The sequence below is a fragment of the Mycteria americana genome, chromosome 18 (genome assembly GCF_035582795.1).
Source record: "Mycteria americana isolate JAX WOST 10 ecotype Jacksonville Zoo and Gardens chromosome 18, USCA_MyAme_1.0, whole genome shotgun sequence".
Classification (NCBI taxonomy): domain Eukaryota; kingdom Metazoa; phylum Chordata; class Aves; order Ciconiiformes; family Ciconiidae; genus Mycteria; species Mycteria americana.
Genome location: NC_134382.1, coordinates 10,384,644 through 10,405,741, shown reverse-complemented (window position 1 = coordinate 10,405,741; position 21,098 = coordinate 10,384,644). Strand labels below are relative to the sequence as shown.

At 45.9% G+C, this 21,098-nt stretch overlaps 1 protein-coding gene across 2 annotated transcripts in view; it reads right to left on the bottom strand.

Moving 5' to 3' along the window:
- Positions 1-21,098, bottom strand: part of PRDM16 (PR/SET domain 16) — a 353,263-nt gene that overhangs the window by 31,503 nt on the left and 300,662 nt on the right. For both annotated transcript variants that reach the window (XM_075520498.1, XM_075520499.1), the window contains exons 5-8: positions 16,582-16,684; positions 9,095-9,293; positions 4,096-4,243; positions 3,417-3,570 (exon numbers count right to left, since the gene is read on the bottom strand). In XM_075520498.1, the coding sequence (XP_075376613.1) occupies positions 3,417-3,570; positions 4,096-4,243; positions 9,095-9,293; positions 16,582-16,684 (604 nt within the window). The remainder of the gene's footprint in view (positions 1-3,416; positions 3,571-4,095; positions 4,244-9,094; positions 9,294-16,581; positions 16,685-21,098) is intronic.

The window sequence follows — 21,098 nt, the reverse complement described above, 5'->3', positions numbered from 1 at the left end:
CCCTTCCTCTAATGCCATTAATAGCAAGTAACCACTCCGTAGGGATGGTCTATAAATACTTTGCCAGCCAGGCCTCAGTTCAGCTAGAAGCGGGGTGAGATCTTGTATTCGTTAAATTAGTAAGACACCCTAGCCATGCTAAGTTAACGCTACATCAGCGTTTTCTTTAACGACCTGTAAATACCGAGCTTTCAAAATGTGAATTTTTATGACCTCTTTCACCTACAGACTTTGCTGGTGTGGAAGGAACAGGGCAAAGTAAGAAAAAAATCCCACCTAAACTTTTCTATATATCAAAACACTGTAACTTTTTATTATCTGCTGCCTCTTTCAACACAGGAGTAAATTGTACTTCTTAGTGAATTAACACACTTCTTTCACAGGAGAACTGCTGTTATCACCATTTTGTAAACATGGAAACTGAGAGGGAAAGTATATTGTTCGGAGTGGGGCAGTACAGTTCAGAGTTGGTACATGCAAGCGTGACTTTCCCTATATTTTCTTCTAAATCTTCGGGATTTACATCAGTGCTTGAATATCAAACGACTGTCAGGAGAATATTTCACCGGCAGCTCTGAAAATATAAGGGGAAGTCCTTTCTATTGAAATTCAAAGCAAAGATTATTAAAATTGATCAAATTTGACATTTCTGTTCAAATGAGCATCCCAAAATTCAGTGGATTGTCACTGAAGGGTCTGCTGTGTCTGGTTTCTGATTGCACTAGAAATTTAATATGAACCATCTTTCCGCAGAGTATTTCAGCATTTCTGCTTTGGGCTGAGATACAGCAAGGAGCTGCAAAGGACACGCAAGCAGAAGGAGAAGCAGAAAGTCATCAGAAGGGTTTCAACGTTTGAGTAACAGCTTTTTCAAATTGGAACGCTAAAGCCATCCCTAGTTTTTGGCAATCACACCTTAAAAACTTCTGTCAGTTCTTCCGAATGACTACTGTTGCATACGTACAGTTTTATGGCTGTTGCATGTAGTATTTTAGCTACCTGAACTTTCGAAGAAGGGGTTTATTTAGTTTTTTTACTTCATTTTAAAATGTTTTCTTAAAAAATACCGAAAGGAAACGCTTCTCAATTTGTTTTCCATAAAGCTAATGGTCTATTAGATACAGCAACCTCTTTCTACAGAAATTTAAGCAGAAGGATATGTCAGCATCCGCCTAACACACAAGCCCCGCCAACCAGTTCTGCCTTTCCGGACTGTTCCCGTGCTTTGCTGCTGCAGACTTTGCCACCAGACAGTGGCAGAGGGATCGAGGTGCCGTCCCCCCACACGTGCTGTCAGGCTCAAGCCAGGACAGCCAGTTCACTGCTGCCCGTCTCGGTTCTGATGCTACTTTAACTGCTTGACCCTTGGCTCTAGAATGGGTGAGCAGTTTTCTTGTCCTGCGTGTCTACGCAAAGCCAGCACCTTCAGGGTTGTGGGAGTGACGCTGTGTGTCCGAGTGAACAGGCAGGTGCAAATACTCCCACGTGTAAGGATGCTGTAAGCTCCCTCTCAAATTACCGATCGTATTTGAAGAAATGTCACGTTTGAGTGGATTTCTTTAAAAGATGTTTGTATATTTTTCTTTCCAGAACAAAGTTACCTCTTTCTAATTTTAACCATCTCCCTTGCCTCGTGCCAAGGGATGCCGTACTGTGCTTTAGAAGACACACACCAGTTTACAATAGATGGCTCATCTGCTTAAGCGGATTGTACCACAACTGAGTGCACTTGCTGTCAGCTTCCACGGGCTCAACACTGCGTTTGCGGTGTTTGCGTTGGTTTTATTGTATGCATTTGCAATGTTACAAAAAATAAGTTATACTGTTCTCAGGTGGCAAAACTTTATCAGAAGACTAAGGATCACAAAAGCAAAGCCTTCCAAGGGAATCGGGTTCCTTTTTCACATTTTCCAGCCCAGAAAGAGTTGCTAGATATATATGATGCTGCACAAAACTCCCTAAAGAAAAGCGCTGTAGGTATGAGAGCTCACATCATCGTTCTAAAATAAGGAAAACTGGAAAATTTTGTTTAAGTCTCCAGTTATAGAATGATTTAGTAACTCTGCAAGTAATGTCCTCTCTCGCTGTTCTGTGTTCTGCAGTTATAAAGTTACAGTTTTGTGGGTTTTTTAACGCCAGGTATAATATTGTAAAAGACAAACAAACAGCCGCCCCCGCCCCCCCCCTTTCTTCCACTGAAAAGGAAAGAAAAGCTCCCCAGCGAACCCTGCCCGATGGCTCCCCTGAAGTGGCTAATGGGTTCCATACTCGTGCTTGTGACTCCACCTGGCACATCTGAACCAGGCAGAATCGGTCTCAAGTTGTTTTACACGCTGATTTAGACCGACAACTCCCTAATTCTTATGAGGTGAGAGTGAGGAGATTATGAGAAGAAATCATTCATCTCACTGCAGCAATACTATGAGATTCAAATTATCTCTTTCATGTGCCCGTCATCAAATGAAAGATTGCATCGAAATGAGCAATAAGAGTATTTTTTCTTCCTCCACTGACACCCATCTGATTATCTCAGAACACATTAATGAAACGAGTCTCCCAGGATACTCTTGCATACTGTTCCCATTATACCAACAGGGAAAAAAAGGCAGAAGTGGGTTCAGTGGCTTCCCTACCGTAACATCAAAGCCTGGAATCAAACACAGATCCCCTTCTGTGCTTGAACCGCGCTTTCTGAAGAGTGTCAGGAAGTAGTCCCTACAGTTTCTATAGCTTTATTGTGACACAATCCACTTTTCTGCAGAGTTATCAAAATCCAATAGGTGCTGTGTCAATTAAAAAAATATACAGCCCTGAGAATGACAAGAGATGAGATGAATGGCTCTCAAGGGAAAAGGCCCTTTTGGAAATATTCCACTGAAGAGAGCACTAAGGACACTGTTAATCTGCTATTTATTTGGCTGCCAAGCATTATCTAGATGTAACATGCAGTAAATACAGAAGGAAAAAACTCTTTTTAAAAAACACCTTCTTCTCGTCTCTGTGACTATTCCAAATTCTTTACAACGGCTACGGGATTTGAGGCACCCCTGAAAAACATTTCGATCAGGCTGTGCCAGCTATTTATTTATGTCACCAACGTGAACATTCAAAAATTATTAAGGAAAAAAAGAAGAGAGAAAGAAAAGATATGAGAAAATGGCATCGCTAGGACTGCTGAGAGACTCAGCTTTTAACTTGTCAAGAAAGTCAAAAACTGCCATGAATGTTTACTGAAAAAACAGGGAGCATGCAAAAAAAAAAAAAAAAAAAAAAAATCGCTGCGGAATTTCATCTTGTGCTCTGACCTATAAAATTACAGCGGCTGCTCACAGAGGGACAGCTAGTACTGGGGGGCCCCGCAGGATACGTGCAATTATAGCAAAAGCCAGAGCTCTGTGATGGCCGTGACAACTTACATATGAAAGGTTTGACAGTACTGTGAATGTGCTTGTGTTGTTTGAGGCCAGACGAGGTGGCAAAGGTTTTGCCGCAGTCCGGGCAGGCATGGGCCCGCGCGCCAACGTGCTGGGAACGGATGTGCCGCTGGAGGTTGCTGGGGTCGGTAAACACCTGAAAGAGAAAACGCCTTGAGGGAGGGGAAACAAAGCAGCAGGGAGAAGAGCGTATATGTGAAAAGCTTGACTATTTTGTCCGTTTTTTGTCACCACCGCTCCTGGCATTAGGAGTGCGGGATATTCACCTCCCGCGGCAAACAGATAATGAAGCGAGCAGGGCTGAGCCGCGTCCTGCCAGGCTGCCGGCACGCTCTCCGAAGTGTGCGGTGCTCACAGTTTAGTAGCTGTTTGCTTACCCACGTCTGCCCTGCACAACGCTCCCCTGCCACCCCGGCAGACTCTCCAGTACCCAGGAAAAGGCCAAAGGCGAGTTGCGCGGGGCAAGGCTGAGCTCCGCAGCCAAGCTGACGTGCTGGGGCCGGCTGAGCAGGCTGCTCTCCTTGCGTTACCGCGCTCCACACCACGGCCGGGCCACCGAACTGCGCTGGCACGGGTTGCCCGTCCTCTGGACCCCTTCCCCCAGGTCCCAGCGCCCTCTCCCAGGCCAAGCTGCCCACGGTCACCATGTCCTGCACCGTACCTTAACACAGTTTTCACATTCAAACCGCTTCCCACTGTCGTGAGACATTTGGTGACGAATCAGGTTGGATTTCCAGTTGAAAGCCTTGGGACACTGGTCACACTTGTACTCCCTCTCCTCGGTGTGGATTACCATGTGCTGCTCCAGGCTGGGAAAGAGAGACAGGCTGACCTCGCATGGCGGGCAGCAGCCCACAGCCCGGGCCGGCAGCGAACGGAGCCCAGCTCCGAGCGCCCACCTGAACCGGGCACTTACTGTCAAGGCGTATACTGTTACAGAACTCCTGCCCCGCATCAGGGAGGTTTGAAACCGAGAGAGGCGATTAGAGATGGTGATAGAGAAACAGGCTGCGAGCCCGGGGGGTGCGGGGGGTCCAGGACTAACTGCGGCCGCAGAGCACGACTGCGAAAGCCTCTGCGCAAAGGAGGCGAGCAGCACTTCGACCATGAGAGGTGCAGCGACACGCAAATACCATTTCTTTTTCTGGCTTTTATTTCACAGATGGAAGCTGCCCTATTCCGCCTCAAAATGTCGCTGCGTTTTATGATATTTCTTATTAAATACCCGAGTCCATTTACAAGGAGGAAAAGGAAGGTAAAACCAGACCTGACCCCGCAGGTTCCTGAAGGGAAAAATGAGCACTTTGTGCCCGAGACTTCTATGGCATCCCCACAGGGAAAGACAAGATATTAGCTGTTGCTGCCGAGACTATCACATTGCCATTTTCACGGGCACAAAGCCCACAGCTTCCCAGAACACAGCAACTTAACATTGGAAAGAAACATGATAAGGTGCAAACACATTTCACTTCTAAATGTCAGACATCTTTTATTACTTAACTCGGCAATTTCAACTTCTGCCAACTGGCAGCTTCTCCCAAACCAGGAGGATGATGGCAAACCAAAGTGGCTACTGGAACAGGGCCACGGCAGGGACGGCTTTTCAGAGAAAGGCTCAGGGTGCTCTGGTTCCCCCACGCCAAAGCGCTGTCTCTGTGCATCGGCACGCAGCGCTCTGCCGGGCCACCAAACCAGGTGTGACGGTCAAGGGACGGCACCGTCGGTGGCAGCGGGGCAGGAATGGCGCCTGGGAAACCATTCCGTGGAAGGCTGAGTGCTGTAAAACGTACTAAGCGGGCTGGAAATCCGGCACCTCGCAGGCCAGTCCTCAGGAGCAAAGGAAGAAAGCCTGCGTCCTTTGCTGCCTGCAGTGTAGTTTAACGGGAGTTACAAATACTCCTCCCTACTGTGAATTCTGATGAAGGACAAACTTACGTGAAAGCTGCTACTGCCTGAAATCCCCTACAGATTGATATTAAACCATTCCTATGGAACTTTAAAGCACGGCTGTATTTTTTATAGGAACATTAAAACTAAACACTGCTAGAAAATCCTGCCAGTCTTCATTAAATGCTACGGGACAGCACATAACACAGCAGATAACTCCTGGGCATTTCCACAGAGCCTGAGGGATTTAGAAAGCTAGGAACTGACTCAGCCTTGACATCGTCCTCAGGCCCGGTGGAAACGCCCAGGAATTGCGTACGTCGAGAGGCACCCCGGCCCCAGCAGGCACCTGCCTGCTCAGCGGTGGAGCGGAATGGACCTGACACTGCGTCCTTTGAAATTCCCAGCGTAAAGGCTAATTGCACTGACAACTGACCTGCGCTGAAATCTTTGTGCCCTGAGGGCGTTTGCTGGCACGCGAACAAGGGCAACGGTGTAGAAGGTGGCTTCATCGCAAGTGGGCTCGGTGGGACTGCAACCTGCCTGGCAACTCCACGTACGAATCCGAGCAGCCACCAGCCTGCTACTCCCTTGAAGAACCGCCTCTTCCTTCAAGTCAGGCAGTTAATATTCATGAACATGCCCCTTATAAACTGCCAATCCACTAATTTTAAAGAAGCAATATGCATTTTGCTAAAGAAATGGTGTTCTTAACACTACAAAATTTTTTACACGTACAAAGAAATATATACCTTTCATATACATATACAAAAATACGATCCTGTTAACTGTGATTTATGAGTTTATTTAGAGCAAATATGGACAAACTAATATGCTGTTTAGAGGGAAGTACCTACTGGGATTAGCAAAACATTTATTTATTTAGTCAGCTGCTAAATGCTCAATTTCAGTTCCCCAGTGGCACTCTTGATTTGATCTGTATTAACTTCTGAAAAATTATAAGAACATCTAGGTACGCTGACTGGATATATTCTGTGTTTTAGTGGCTCTCTCAGTACATAAAATGCAGCAGATTGATGGGGGAGGGATAGATGTGGACATTCTCTGCCAGCTCCACTAAATCCGTCAGCGTGCAGTACACTGAATGGTGATGTTTCTCACTTTATCTTTCCCTGTCGAAAAAAAGGACTTCATATTATTCGCTTAAAAAAACCCCAACCCAAATATGTGGAATCGATGGTCTAAAAGGCAATGCAGCCACTGAGCCCAGGAGCCCCTATCACAACTCCAAACACCTTCCAAGCATATAGGTCTGTGGCTAGTGACTTGGGGTATCTCCATCCGAGTTCAGTTGGAAATTCCTTGACAAGGCCTCTCGGTCACCTAGGGATGCTCAACAACTGGAAATCCCTCCTAGCACACACGTGGGCTTTTGCCTCAAGCTCGAGATACTTGTGTTGAGCACAGTGACGACCGGTAAATGTTCTGCCACGTTTCCTTCTTAATTACAAGGTCCGTAAAGTAACGGATAGGAGCGATGATTTTGAAGAATCTCCTCTACAGGAGAAGGTCCTGAAAATACATCAGGACACGGCTTGTAAAATCAGTGTTCTGTCCTTGGCCCTTCCGAAGGTTTTTGATCTGCCTTTGAACAAGTCATTCCTTCCTTCCTTCCTTTTCCACGCTAAAAAGCAGCGCTTGTGCCGGAGCCCTCTGCTCCGCTGCCAGCAAGGCTTACAAGAGATGTGCCCGAAGGGCAAGCCAAGTCTGACACCAGTCAAGGTCTGTCTGAGCCACTTCTCCCAAGGAATCAAGGGCAACTGGGACCTTAACTCAGCCACATTTGAATACCTGGAATTAGCTTCACCAGGCGACGCTGAACATCTTACCCACAGGGATAAGTACTCACTAAAGGGAAAAAGGGACTTAAAATCTTTCTGCTTCTCTTAACCTCTGCAAAATGGACACAGTGCCACTCCAGACCCCAAGGGGAGCCGGGAAATACACGGATGTGACAAAGAGGAGACGAGAGATGCATTTCAAAAGGGTATTTCCTAAATTAACATAAAAACTACAGAGTGCTGGAAGCTAAAGAGGAGAAAGTTTCTAACACAGCTAGAGAGATAAAAGAACTGGAATTTCTACCAAAAATCATAAATATTTAAAACATTTAAAGGAAGTTCTCCTTTCCTTGTCAGGTAAAAAAATTAAGCGAATTGCAGCCTCCTAGTATCTAATCAAAAGTAGCCAACGTAGAAACACAAGGCGAGGAATAAAGACATCAAACTGTGCTAACAGAACCACTGTACAGGTATCACTGGGGTACAGGACCTATTACCAACTCCCAAAACGCCCCCAGTACAGCCAAGAGCCAAGCTCTTTTCAGTACAGATAAACTAGTGGAATGTTCTTTACATTTCACCTTTCTCTACATTCGGAAAAATAGTTTTTTCTTCACTTACCTGGATAAAAGATCTGAAAGTAACAATATAATTAAGTTCAAAGTGACTAGTGCTGGTGAACATCATCTTTTTAAATTTTTTAACTGAAATGAAACAGGCCTTGCATTGGCTTTAAGCTCAAGGTTTTTGCTCTACTCACATAGCCTGTGGCAGAGCATTGCCAGTTCTCCTAATTTTATAACAAATCTTGCTGTGCGTGGTGTTTGTTCATCTAAGAAGTCAACTGAAATGGGTATGTGAGAACTTCAGCCCCCGGTAAACAGATAAACCCCTAGTCCTTATGCTGTGGAGAAAACCTTGAAAATACAGCCCAGGAGTTAAAGGCTCAGGACGCAAACACACACAATCCTAAAATGATTAAAAAAACCTTCAACTTTTTAAAACTGGCTCCTAATATTTAACCATTTGAGTCTCACATTGCAAATGAATCAGAAATCTCAAAGATCTCTGCTTTAAAGCTGCATTTGATTACTATCACATTATGCTTGAAAGATGGAAATTTTCAGTTAAAACTTATTGGGACAAAGAATTTTTCCTTTTTAAAAGAAGTTTAATTCTTGTTTATAGTTGCCTTATAATAATAATTGAATAATATTATTCATTTTCTTGAATAATATTATTCATATTATCCAATTCATTATTCTTCATTATTTATAAAAATATGAGATGGAGAATTTCTTATCTTCTTTCTTTCCTTTTCACATCCCTATTACAAAAATGCTTGGTGAACAGAAAAGTTTTTCATAAACATTTTCTTTAAAAAAAAAAAAAATTAAAACCAAAAATTTGATCGGCATAGGATTTTTTTAATTGCTTCTGCAAGATCAAAGAGGAGCTCATGACCATGTTACGAGTTCTTAGTATAACAACGCCTCTTTATATCCACTGATCTCAAATGACCAAGAATTACATAAAAAAAGTCTTCATGCAAATATTGGCAGAACGTAACAGCACTGTTTTCCCGGATCACATGGGAGCAGCTGCTGCTAAGAGACTAGCCAGGTCTATCAACCTGTCTGTCACAGCCCTGAAAAAGTCACAGGAATTCAGGAAACAACCATTTAAACTTTATATTGCCAATAATCTGTGGGTGCTTCTATCAAGGGGTAATGAAAAGCACCACAGTCTATGAAATCAAGGTGAAACAAAATGCTGTCCGATAGCCCATGACATCGAAGGACCCTAAAAACGACTGTCCTGAACCCTATGGAGAAAGGACAGGAATACTCCCGTAGCTGTCCTGAGCCGCCCAGCTCCCACCTCGGTCCCACGTTTCCCATCATCAGACAGGACTGCGCAGGAGTGACGGAGAGGGGGAGGCCAGAGGAGGGTCTGGCAATTTTCCGGTACCTGTATTTATTGGGGAACATCCTCTCACAGTCTTTGCACTCATAGACCTGTCCATCTCCAAGACCTTCTTGCTTGATCTCGTCATTCAGGGTCTCGTACAGGGAGCTGACGGCGTTGCAGGCGTACTTCTTGTGTCGCCGCAGGTCGAGCTTTGACTGAAAAAGTTCATCACAGTCCTCGCAGCGAAACGTGTGCTCTTCTACAACAGACAGAGAAGACGATTTTGACTTGTGGATCAGGATGTTCAAACAAGTCTAATTATTCTACCCAATGCTGGGCTTGTAAAGAAAATGTAATATTCTGTGAGGATCTATCAAACAAAGAGGAAATTTGCAAGTGACAGGAGAGAGAGAAACCAAGGTAGGCTGTGCCAGCAGATTGCTTTCACTTTAAGCATTAAGAAAAAAAAAATAAATCACACATCCAGGAGAGATCTTGTTTTCTTTGTGTCCTGGCCTCTGCTAAGACAGAGAGACCTACAAGAAGTCGCAGATACACAAAATACTGGGGCTATTCTGGAGTATTTCATCTGTTTGCAATGAGGTTTTCTGAAAATATGAATGAGCTCTTCCTCAAAAGGGGCTGCCAGGGAAAAAAGGAAAACCATACTCATAAAGACAGACACTGGGAAAAGCAAATTGCCACAGCACAAACCTGGAGAAGCTCCTTTCTAAGAAAATGTCTTTCTAATGCGATCCTCTTAACTCGGCCCGCACAACTGCAGAAGCACAGTGCGCCATCAAACCCGAGGAGTTCAAAACCAGAGTACCATGGAAGAAAGAAAAGGGAGCCAAATTCTTTGTTGTTGTGCTGTTTTGTTTTAAAAAAAAAAAATCTAATGCACATAATAAATTATTGTAGTCAAGGTCAAACAAATTAAAAAGAGGGCAGCTATTACTAAGTTTACAAGGCAGCATCCTGACCATAGTGCCAAGTCAAACAATCAGCTCGGAGCTGTAAATTTTCCAGGAGAACGACCTCTGCGAGGGAGTCGGGATAGCTCCGGGTTTCTCCACCCTGCAGCCAGCTCGGAACAGAAGCTTTCCAGCCACCACTTAGTCGCTGGTGCCGCATTTCCCTGTCCTCCTCTACCCTCTTCCTCTGGACTCCCGGGCTCTGTTTCGTATTAAGTTTTATTCTCTTTTTCTGATAACTTTACTTTCGAAAGGAAAGCTTGTGGTAAAATGCATTAGCTCAGAGGGAAGAGTGGAAATATTCTTTCAGAGAGACGCAGCCAAAAGGCAGCGTTGTGATGGAGCGGATCCATCCCCGGGCGCTGCTGCGCTGTGGGAAAGGGGACGACGGGGTAAGACGCGGGTGGCACTCGCGTCTTTGTGGCCGCTTCTCTGCCTGGAGCCGTTTTCAAAATCTGCAACCTTTCAGCAAACGCTGGGTTTAAAGAACCCCACGTACTTGTCTGCCCAAAGTCTGGCACAATTACAACCACTTAGGCTGTGCTTTAAGGCCTGAAATTGTCTTTTATATAAATCAGGGTTAATTTTGTTAAAAGTGTGACACAGTACAAACACAGGCAGTGTCACACCCAGAGACCACCGCTTCCCCGCTTGCACTCGGGCAATAATCTCCCTTCTCCGTTTCTCTCAATACAGCCTATTTAAACTCAGGCTGTGGTTTTCGACCCGTGCCCCTGCACGCCGGGGAGCCTGCGACTTGCTTCTGCGGTGACTGAGACAGACAAGATCCCATAAGCTGCTACAGCAAGCTATGTAGGCAGATGAAACCCAAAGTGGTCCACACCTACACGGAAAGTATCGACATGCCCACAAACTGGAAAAAGTCAAACACAGCTAAAATAGAAAATATCACTAAGGCACAATCAGCGAAGCCTTGCTATTTATCTGAGCAGCGTGTCTAGTGGTACTGTACCCTGTTTGCACAGGGAATGAATAAAATACAGAGATGCTATAGGATTTCCTGAACTGCAGAAGAGAAGGATGTGAAAAGAAATGAAATCCAGCGGGTCAGCACTTTTCTTTGGGGGGAAAGGGCATTTTGTCTAAAAAAGGAGACCTAAGGGAAGAAAATACCCATATCTTTCCCATTTCAACTAGTTTTGACAGATGGTATACTCTGAATTTGCTATCAGCAGCCTCACAATGAAGAGGATCAGGCCCTGCTCTACTCCTTAGAGAAATTCTGTTTACCAGCATTTCGTAGAGCAGTACCAATATGTATCTCAAGTGTTTTATGTCCCTGGGGAGGGAAACCTGGAAATCAGGATTGAAAAAACTACCTAGCAGTATCGAGAGACCATGTATAACCTACCATTAAAATAATCCAAACTCCTTTTCATGAGGGGAAAAAAAAGAAAGAATTGTAGTATCATGATACGTCTTGTTATTGCATTTTACTTGTAACAACAGCATGAAGCACACAATGTTACCTAGCAAAATTTACGATTTCATCTACAGATGTTTATGGACCGACAACATTCTTGGCGTGAAAGCAGCAAGTGAGGGGGGGCGAGGGCTGTGATTAGGCGTGTTGTACCTTTTCACTCTCCACGCATCCGTAACTCGGGTGAGAAGAGAGAAGCCTGACAGCACCAAGCGTCCCGAACGCACGCACCGCATGGGCTGAGGCAATAATCTCATCATGCCATCCCTCCTCATTATTAATGAATTCGCGTTAGCTCTCACGCACACTGAAACAAGTGCTTATCTGCTACAACATTCAGTTTTCATAGTCTCAGACGTCAAGCTGTACTCCGAAGTGTCACTGGCACTAATAAACACGACCTTACTTTTGTTCTGGTTTTGACTCTTAGAGACGTACGTGGGACAGAAGTTCATTTGGCTCATGCAGCCCACTGAACTGTGGAGTAACAGGATAAATCCCTCAGTAACTCCAGATAACGTGGAACTGCTCTGGCAAGGTGTTCGTCTACCTCAGAATTCAGCCCGCAAATCAAATGTTTCCCCTCTTTGCTCTTTTGTAAATACGGTGATGGCTCAACGCGAGAAGGCTTTTTTGTCGAAGCGACTGAACGCCCTCCGGATTGGGAGCTCCCAGAGAGCTTCACCTCTTAAGAAGCTCCTGCGAAACTCCCAGCATCTCTCAAGCTCAAACCGGCAATTCCCCAGACCTGAAAACTTGGAATGGAGGAAACAGATTTTTTTTTTTCCCTGACTCCTGAGAAAATGTATCAAAATACCTTCTGCAAATCCATATTAAATTCTTCCTCCTTCAGCTTGAGATTTACGTGATTAATTGTATCTTATTTCACTCAAACCATCCTCTAGGAACCAGAAATCCACTTCGAGTTTGGAAAACTAGCCATGGAGAATAATTTATTATATACCTGGCTAAAGATGGACAACTCGCAAGCACCCCTTCCCACAGTATACAACCTGATGCAGCACTACCTGTTGTTATCAACCAGAATAACATTATTTTTGTCTTTTCTATGAGATTACAGAGTAGGTAGACAGAGAGACAGATGAAATACATTAATAGCCTCAGTAATAACTGTTAGAGAAGAGATTTTGTTTCTAATTCTCCCTGTCCTTTGTCAGCAGAATTACAGATCTCACACAAATCACACACAATATAACAGGATCCTCAGCCGGTAGAAGCTGGCGTAGCTACATTTACACAAGCTGAGGAGCTGCCCCGTCAGACTTTTATTAAGAAATGTAAGAAACAAGACAGCCCGGCTGAGACGTGCATTTTTTGCTTTTGCATTTGCATACTTTCAGAGCTACACAGATTTTACAGATCTAGCCCTTGCACGTCACTAAATTGGAAAAAACCCTGTCTGCTTTGTACAGGCTCGTGCCTCGGTAACAACAGCATTCCTCTCCTATCATCAAACACAACAGCTTTCTCATAGGTAGAAAAGATGGATGACAAGAAAGGAAATGCATGTGCTTCAGAATATTTGGGCTTGGAAAAAGAAACTTTTATTGACAAGAAGAATTAGAGAACTCACAAAAATACGATTAAAAGCCTTGTAGTCATGTTATAGACGTTGCCACTGGTTGCAAATATTATTTTGATGCTCAGGCAGATTAAACAGAGGAAGAACTGGCTGGCTGGTAGAGCAGCTGATTATATCGTATCAAGACCCAACCCCCATTCCTCCGGCATTCCCGTTCCTGAACTTCAGAAGATCGGAGATCAGACTTCTCATTAAATACCACTGCAGGGAAAGGAACTGGCCTGTAGACTAAGGGCCAGACCATCACCCTGCAAAAATGAAACCTAAGCAACCAGGGAGGCTCAGGACTGAACTGAGAAGACCTGGTACCTATTTTGTGTCTTTATATCAGACAACCAGTTTGTAGACTTCAGGTTCATGAAAGGGTTTTTTTGACTTCTTTAAGCACCAAAAATAAAAATACTGCCCTTCGAAACGAGTTCTCATTAAAGTTTTCTTCTGTCTTTAAGCACCACAAATGAGAATACTGCCCTCCAAAAAAGGTTACCACTTCAGTATCTTACAGGGAGAAGGGGATAAAAAGAAAAGAAAAATCCAGTTACAAAAAAATTGCTGCCTGTTCTCCATGTCTTGTTTGTCAAATCTATGGTTATATGTGTCTATCTTAAGTTCCATCAGTAACGCTCAGGACAAAGCAGGAATGTAACAGAAAAATAAATCAGTGCCTAATAGCTTTCAGAGAAACCAAGGGGAACACAATTATGTGGCATCTACATGCTAATCTACCAGACTTGAATCTCAAAGGAGTTCAAGTGCCCTACTCAAAATTCCTGCAGTGATAAGGGGTCTGCTGTGTTTGGCTGGGGTTTGGATAAAAGATTTTTATGATAATTATCTTTGTGTGGAACAATTTTGCATTTTCTTTCTTGTTAATTCAGAACCGAAATGGGGGTGTGAGGCAGCAGGAAGATAGCATTACTGAAAGTAAAAAGTACTAAGAAGTCAAATATTTAATATTGGCCTATTATAATTTGAAAGCAATTATGTGGCAAAAGCACTAGATATTACCGGGAAGATACAGATAAATGTTACATAATGACAAAGATGGAAAACAAGGAGCACTTTCTGCTTGTTCAAATAAAAGCCGATTAGAAACAGAAATGCAAAACAGCGGTGAGTTTTCTTTCCGATTTCTTCCTGACATCAAAAAAAAAAAGTCTGTGTTACTCCATTGCTGCGAATACAGAAATGATTCATCTCTGTGTGCTGGTCTCAAGAAAATTATTAACTTTTGGGGGGGAGAACACTGAAAAAAATCATCCCAAACCTGACATCTCAGTGAGACAGCAGCTACCACACTGCCCGTCCAGTCACTTCACCCACGGACCTTCAGCAAAAGAGCTGTCAGCAGCCCGAATCCTCAAGCTACCCATTTTTTCAGAAATATTTCAAACTAATTGTGCGTATCGTATGTGTACTCTTAAAGAGTTTCACTGCAAATCTGAATCTGAAAATTATATTCATATACAAGTAAAAGAAAATAAATGTGTTGGAGGATGTCCAGGTGAGACAACTCGGATTTCACCCATTAATTACATAGAACAGTATTTCCAACTAACAGTTTAAAAAAGACTGGTAGATGAGAACATATTTATAGAAATTAGTCATCAAATAATAATGAGAAACCTGCAGCAGGCTCTACGTTCAGTGAATGAACAGAAAAAGCCATAAGTAGTATGCCTTAATAATCTCTTCACTTGAGAAAATTCATGTACCTTTGATGTTGTTCTTTAACTATCACTGTCACCGAATGTCAAGGAAACTAAGAGCCCTATAAAAAAGAGCCGAACTTTGCGAGTCCAGGCTGATTTTCCTTTCATTTCAGGATCACGATGCACTTCACATGAGGTTCGCTTTCTGCAGTGCCCTGGTACGATAGGCTTTTGCACTCATCTCGGGAAAAGACGTGGACTTGCAAACAACCATTTCAAAATAAGAATCCGTGCAATTTTTGATTACTCTAGATGTGTCTGCGCCGTTGCCTTGTTTTTATACTATTTTTGGGAACGGCGTAGCCCATCTTTCCTAGTCTTCCTAAGAGATCACTTCCACTGCGCAGTTTGTACTGACAGGCGCCGTCACTTGCGGTGACAGGGGTGGGACACCAAGCATTAGTCAGAGTCTCAGATGAGTATCGAGAAAAGCACTCTAACAAAGAGGAAAAAAAAAAAATAATAATCCTGCCGACACTCTCAGATTGCCAGAATATTTCAGGCCACGTGTCCTGCTAACCTGCTCTCCTGTCGCCGACGAGAGCCAGCAACAGCTACTCCAGAGAAGCGCGCGAGGCCCCGGCAAAGAGCAGGTGAGCAGCAACCTGTCCCCAGGGAACGACGCCTCCCAGCCGCCTCGCGACAGCCTCTTCAGTGCACCAGCGCCGTCTCTGCTTCCTTCCAACCCCCTCAATTAGAGTCGTAATCTTACTGTAGGAATTCTGGCTATTCTTACTCTGCGCTACCAAACGTTTCTGTTCTTTGTGAAACTAAAATGGAACCCAAAGCTTTCAACAGCCTAACAGAACGACAAGCAGAACGCTCCACGCTGCTGCTTATTGAAAAGGTAAGTACTTTACAGCCATCTTTGTGCACCGTGGAAAAGGAAGAAGGACTCAAAGTCTTCCCTCGACTTTCTCTTTTCCCATCCCTCTCTACACGTCCTCCTGAATTTCACATAGCACCGTGCTGGCGTAGGAAGAGAATCCAACCACCTTAGCGCACTGCTCCTTGCCCTAGCTTACCAGAAAACGCTCGCTCAACCTGGAAAGCATCGCGGTCTTTTAGATAGCCTGGGTGACGACTGAACTTCAGGAATTAACAGCAGGATATTTAGAGGAAAATGGTTACGCTAATATACAAAGAAGTGCGTAAGGCTCAGTCTTTCAGGCTGCTCCACACGCAATACGCAGTTAAGGAAATTCCTCCCTCTGCGAGCCTATTTGAGCAATATCTGAGCACCTTGTCCTGCAATACCAACTCGCTGCAAGACAGGAGAGACACTGCAGTAATAAAAATCTGACCTTTATTTTAAAACTAATAATTCTTTTGGCCTCCACTGCATCATTTCAGGGTTTCAGAGGTATCTATATTCTCGCAGTGATAATTCTAGCGACAACTCTTCCATCCTCTGCCTGGATCCCCCTTTTCCACGTAATCTAAAGCTCTAACGACCAGTGTTTTGCAAGCCTTGGAATGGTTTGGCCCATTTTTATTACACCCAAAGAAACACGTTGGCACCTCCAAAAAGGCACCTCCGATCATATTCAAAACCACAACGATCCTCAAAGAGAAGAAGCAAATTAATCCGTTGCATGCCTTGAGGTTAATAAAAATTTGCTTGCTATCGTTGACTAAGACAGCTACTCTCCCCAGAGAAAGAGTGAAAATAAGCACAAAATATTAACAGTTGCAGAATGGGCAGGTACCGGATCAGGTTTTTGTCCCAGTTCAGCACTAACTGAGGTTCTCAACATTCCTAGTTTGCTGGTGAGAGGTGCAAAAAGGTCCTATCTAGCAAAACGAGGCCTTACCTTCCATGCTGGGCGCCATGTTCCCAAGTGAATAACCACCTTCCTTCAAATACACCAAGAGCTCTTCTCCTGGCTCAATTTCTTTAATAACTTTATAATAGATCTGGGAATCAGAAACAAAAATTGAGAGACATGTTAAATATGCAAAGACTTGCATTTTACATTTTAACCAATAACTCAAATTATTCCAGCTAATAGGGGAGGCTGTCACTTGATTTGTGTGATAATTGCTACTGAGAGCTCTTTCTTCCTGCCTTTATTTTCCTCTATGTGTGTCAGTGCTTCATGCGGCTTGGACAGTAAAGTAGTATTTACGGTAACAGCCTCTCTCGTTCAAATTACACAAAATCTTCCCATTTTTTGTTTTCCCTACCTCCTATAAGCTTAGTGTATTTGTTACAGCGAAGGGAAGGTTAAACTGATGGAATTGACGCATTTAAGTCCCTGCTTCTCTAAGCCGAAATTGGCCTGATAATTAGAGGTCGGAATTAGCATATCTTCACGGAACTATTTTGTAGATGACTCCCACCTACAGCCTGAGGACCTGACCCCTAAAGACCAGATCTGAACCATTCCAGGTGAGCAGTTTATCCCCATTTGGAGTTCCTGTCTAACCACAGCACCTGGACCTTCTGAAATGTCCCGAGTACAGCACTGTTCACCTGCCGCACCTTCGTCATTACACCGGAGAACAAACCCAGAAACAGACTTCAGACAAGGGCAGAGACCACGTACCAGCTGTATACCCCACTCACGTTGCCATTTGAAGTGTGTCAACATGATTTAAAGGATACCTAGGCCTTAGACAGGTTTCCCGAACCAAAATGAATTTTCCCACTCCATGGATGCATTTCTGAGAAAATATTACAATGAGAAAGAAATCTCCTTTATCCAAGGTGCAATGAAGTGTAACGCTGCAAGGCTTCGACAGTTATGTTTTCATACACGCCACGCGCTCATCTTTACTGTTCTACCCCCAAACCAACCAGAAAGCACGGCAGTACGTCCAGTGACAAACGGGTTACATGCGAGCGGACCCCAACGGCCTCATTCCTTCCGACGAAATGGCAGAGTTCGTGGGGAGGAAGAGTGTGCTGACAGTGGCTTATTTGTATTAGCAGGCAGAGAGCTCGCTGGTTCCCTGTAACGACCGATAACTAAATCGTGTTCACAGTCGCGCGCTGCTCACGGGTACCACGCAACACGGTGGCTGGGGCATTCGTGGGCGAGGAGGGCGAGATCAGTAACTTCAGCTGGGAGGGCCTTTCACGGAGACCTCCGCAAGGAAATCGCAAAAAACAGCAGCAGAAGGAAATCAACAGCGGGATGGGAGTTTGTGTGACCGACAAAGAGGAGGATCAGAACTACGTGGAATCCAAGAGACTCAGTATCTTCCGTATGTTTTCCAATAGACCCTGTCCTCTTCTAACAGTAATACCATGAGTATCCAACAGATAATAGTTATTAACTGCAAAGTTTTATGAGCGCTGCCTTTAATAGCAATGCACAAAATTCTTTTTCAGGATATCAACTACAATTTACCCAGAACGATTCCCTCAATTAGCTGCCACTCAGTCTCTGCCAATCTACCGCTTATGGGGAACAGAGACACAAACTCTTAAATGCCTGTGTGGGCTGTGTTAATAGTGTCACTACGACGCAGGTTTCTTCCCAGAGCCTCCTTCGTTCCTTCGCACGGAAGCGCGAGGCCTTGGACGCGTGCCCCCGAGCCCTGGCAGGAGCAGCAGGTGCCCGGGCTCCCCGCGGCTCGCCCGCCCCGTCCCACCGGCCGACGCTGCCCACGTTTGCGGGGCGATGCGGCGCCGCTCCCCAGAGCGGCCTCGCTCCGTTCGGCGGGTGCAGAAGAATGCAGTCACCGCTCTGAACTCTGCCTCCAGACTGAGTTCAGGAAACTCCCGACAGATTAATAATCCGCGTTACAACCAAACATACAAATAGCCATTTACCACAAGCCACTAAACTGTCCCAGACACTATCTTGCCTACGTCTGTGCACCCATACGTCTACCAAGAACGTTGCTGTTTATCCCGTAGCGCTGCGGGAAAAGCGGCTCCCGACGCCTCTCCCGCGCTCTCCCGGCTGCGGGCAGGCGCTGCCCCGTGCCCCCGCCCGCCGAGCCCCGCTCCGGCAGGGAAGGGCGAGGGCTCTTCGGACGGCAGACAGCCCCGCCGGCCGCCGCACGCACCGGGACTCCCACCTTTCCCCGGTAAAGACCGAGCAAAACTTGCCGGCGGCCCGCACTCCCGCAGCTGCCGGCGCGACGCCGCTCGCAGGCGGCCCGGGGAGCCGCGGAGACGGCGGCGGGGCTCCCGCGGCCGCGGCGGGGCCGGGAGCGGGGCCGGGGCCGTCGCGGAGGGAGCCCGGCCCGGCCCGGGAGCGCGGCCCCCGCCCGCCCCAGCAGGGGGCAGGCTCCGCCCGCCGACGGCCCCGCGCCCGCGGGGTCCCCGCCGGCCCGGCCCGGCCGCGGCAGCCTGACGCCCCCGGGGCCGCCCGGGGCAGCCGCCGGCACCGGCCGCGGCGGGGACCGCGGGCCGGCACGGAGGGAGCGGGCCGGGCCGGGCCGGAGCGCGGGTGGCAGCCCGGGGGAGGACGGGGACGCCTGACCTGTTCGCTCCGGGCGAGGCGCAGCACCTCCGGGGCGCGGGGCGCGGCCAGCGCCGTCCCGCGGGCCGCCCCGGCGGGGCGGGCGGCAGAAGCCGTCCCCCGCGGGCCGCCCGGCTCCTCCGCCGCGGACCCCCGGCCCGGCCCGGCCCGGCGCGGAGCGGAGCGGAGCGGGGCAGGCCGGCCGCTGCCCCGACCAGAGGAAAGGGAAGTTCGGGCCGTAGCGCAGCGGCCCCTGCCCGGGCGGGGGGGGCGGCTGCTGCTGCAGCCTCCGCGGCAGCGCCGGGGCCAGCGGGGAACGGGCCCGGCCGGAGGGATAATCGCCATGGCAGACGCGAAGCAAGGCAGCCCCGGCTCCCTGCAGGGCGGCCCTGAAAAACTCCTCTTGGTACAAGGAGATCAGCACGGCGTGTACCATTGCCCCAGGTGCCTCCGTCCTCAGCATGCTCTAAACCTGTCCTAAGCATGCTCTAAACCTCTCCTCGGCATGCTCTAAACCTGTCCTAAGCACGCTCTAAACTTCTCCTCAGCATGCTCTAAAACTCCCTGCAATCTCGTCTGCAAATTAAGTGAAATATTACTATCTTGTGTACAAGCAGATTAACGTTGCCCAACAGAAAAGGCCACAAAATCTCTTACTGAGAGCTTCATGGTCACAAAACCAAACGTTCAAGAAGACAAATGAAATCTAACTGCTCGTGATTCACAAGATGTCCCAAACTCCACAGAAACCCATCCTTGCACTTGCCAGAATCCTTAGCGTAATTTTCAGCAAAATTTTCCACTGGTTTGTCACCAATTCTTCCACTGAAGAGACATCCATCCTCATCCCGCATGTCATCTAGCCAATACACAACCAGAAAAAGTGACCTTGTGCAGCGGGAAGGATCTGAGTATCTCGCTGTGCAGTGCTTTGAGATCCTCAGCTGAAAAACCCTGAGCAGTGCCAAACAGACAGCAAGATACCCGCTCAAGTATAGATGTAAGGAGGTGAACACATTCCTGAAAGATTGCACCTAACTGTTTCTCATGAGAATCGGAGAGTTAATTTCTATGGATGCCACGGCAAACTACAAGTGGTATAAAATTCTCCTTTTTCTCCTTTTTTTCATTTACTCTTCAACTCTCTTTCCTGCCTGCTTGTTCAAGAAGAAAAGCCTTTCCCAGGACCAAACCTCACTGAGTTTAATGGCAAACCTGCCTGACAAACAAAAGAAAGACGAGGAATAAGCACAGAGCTTAGGGCTTGGTAAAACAGAACTCATAATGTGCCATCACTTGCAGCTAGCTAAGAGAAAAAAGAACTCAAAATAGCTATTAACGGGCATTTCTCTTTCAGCTAGTAAACCAAAACCAAATCAGCACTAAAATACAAGCCACAGTCTAAAAGGTACACCGAGTTCCTAGATACATTCACAAATTTTACATTGCAAAAATCCTTCAGAATTATAATACTAAATGGCTAACAGTGCCACTGCATCACAACTTTAACTCCTTTACCTCTCAGGTTTGTTCTCAGTAGCTTCTTGTCTATAGAACCCTGTCTGTTACAGTCTTTCAAGAAATATAGTACGAGCTTCATTAATGATTAGGGAAAAGTCGGATTCTGCTGGAGTCACATTAATTTCATCAAACATTTCATTATAATAATTAACTTCATCTTGCAATCATGCCACTGATGGTCTGAATTAATTAAAACTACTGCTGTGTTTCCTTTCCCTTTTTATTTGTTGTGCACCGAAAAAGATCAGATTTACTAATCCATCAGAACATTCACATTCATAAATCATTTATGCTCATCATTTATATAAAAATTCCACACATTATCATTTCTTATTTCTCACAACAAAAGGGGCACCTCTCCTAATTACCAGTCAGTTTTATTTAACACAAAA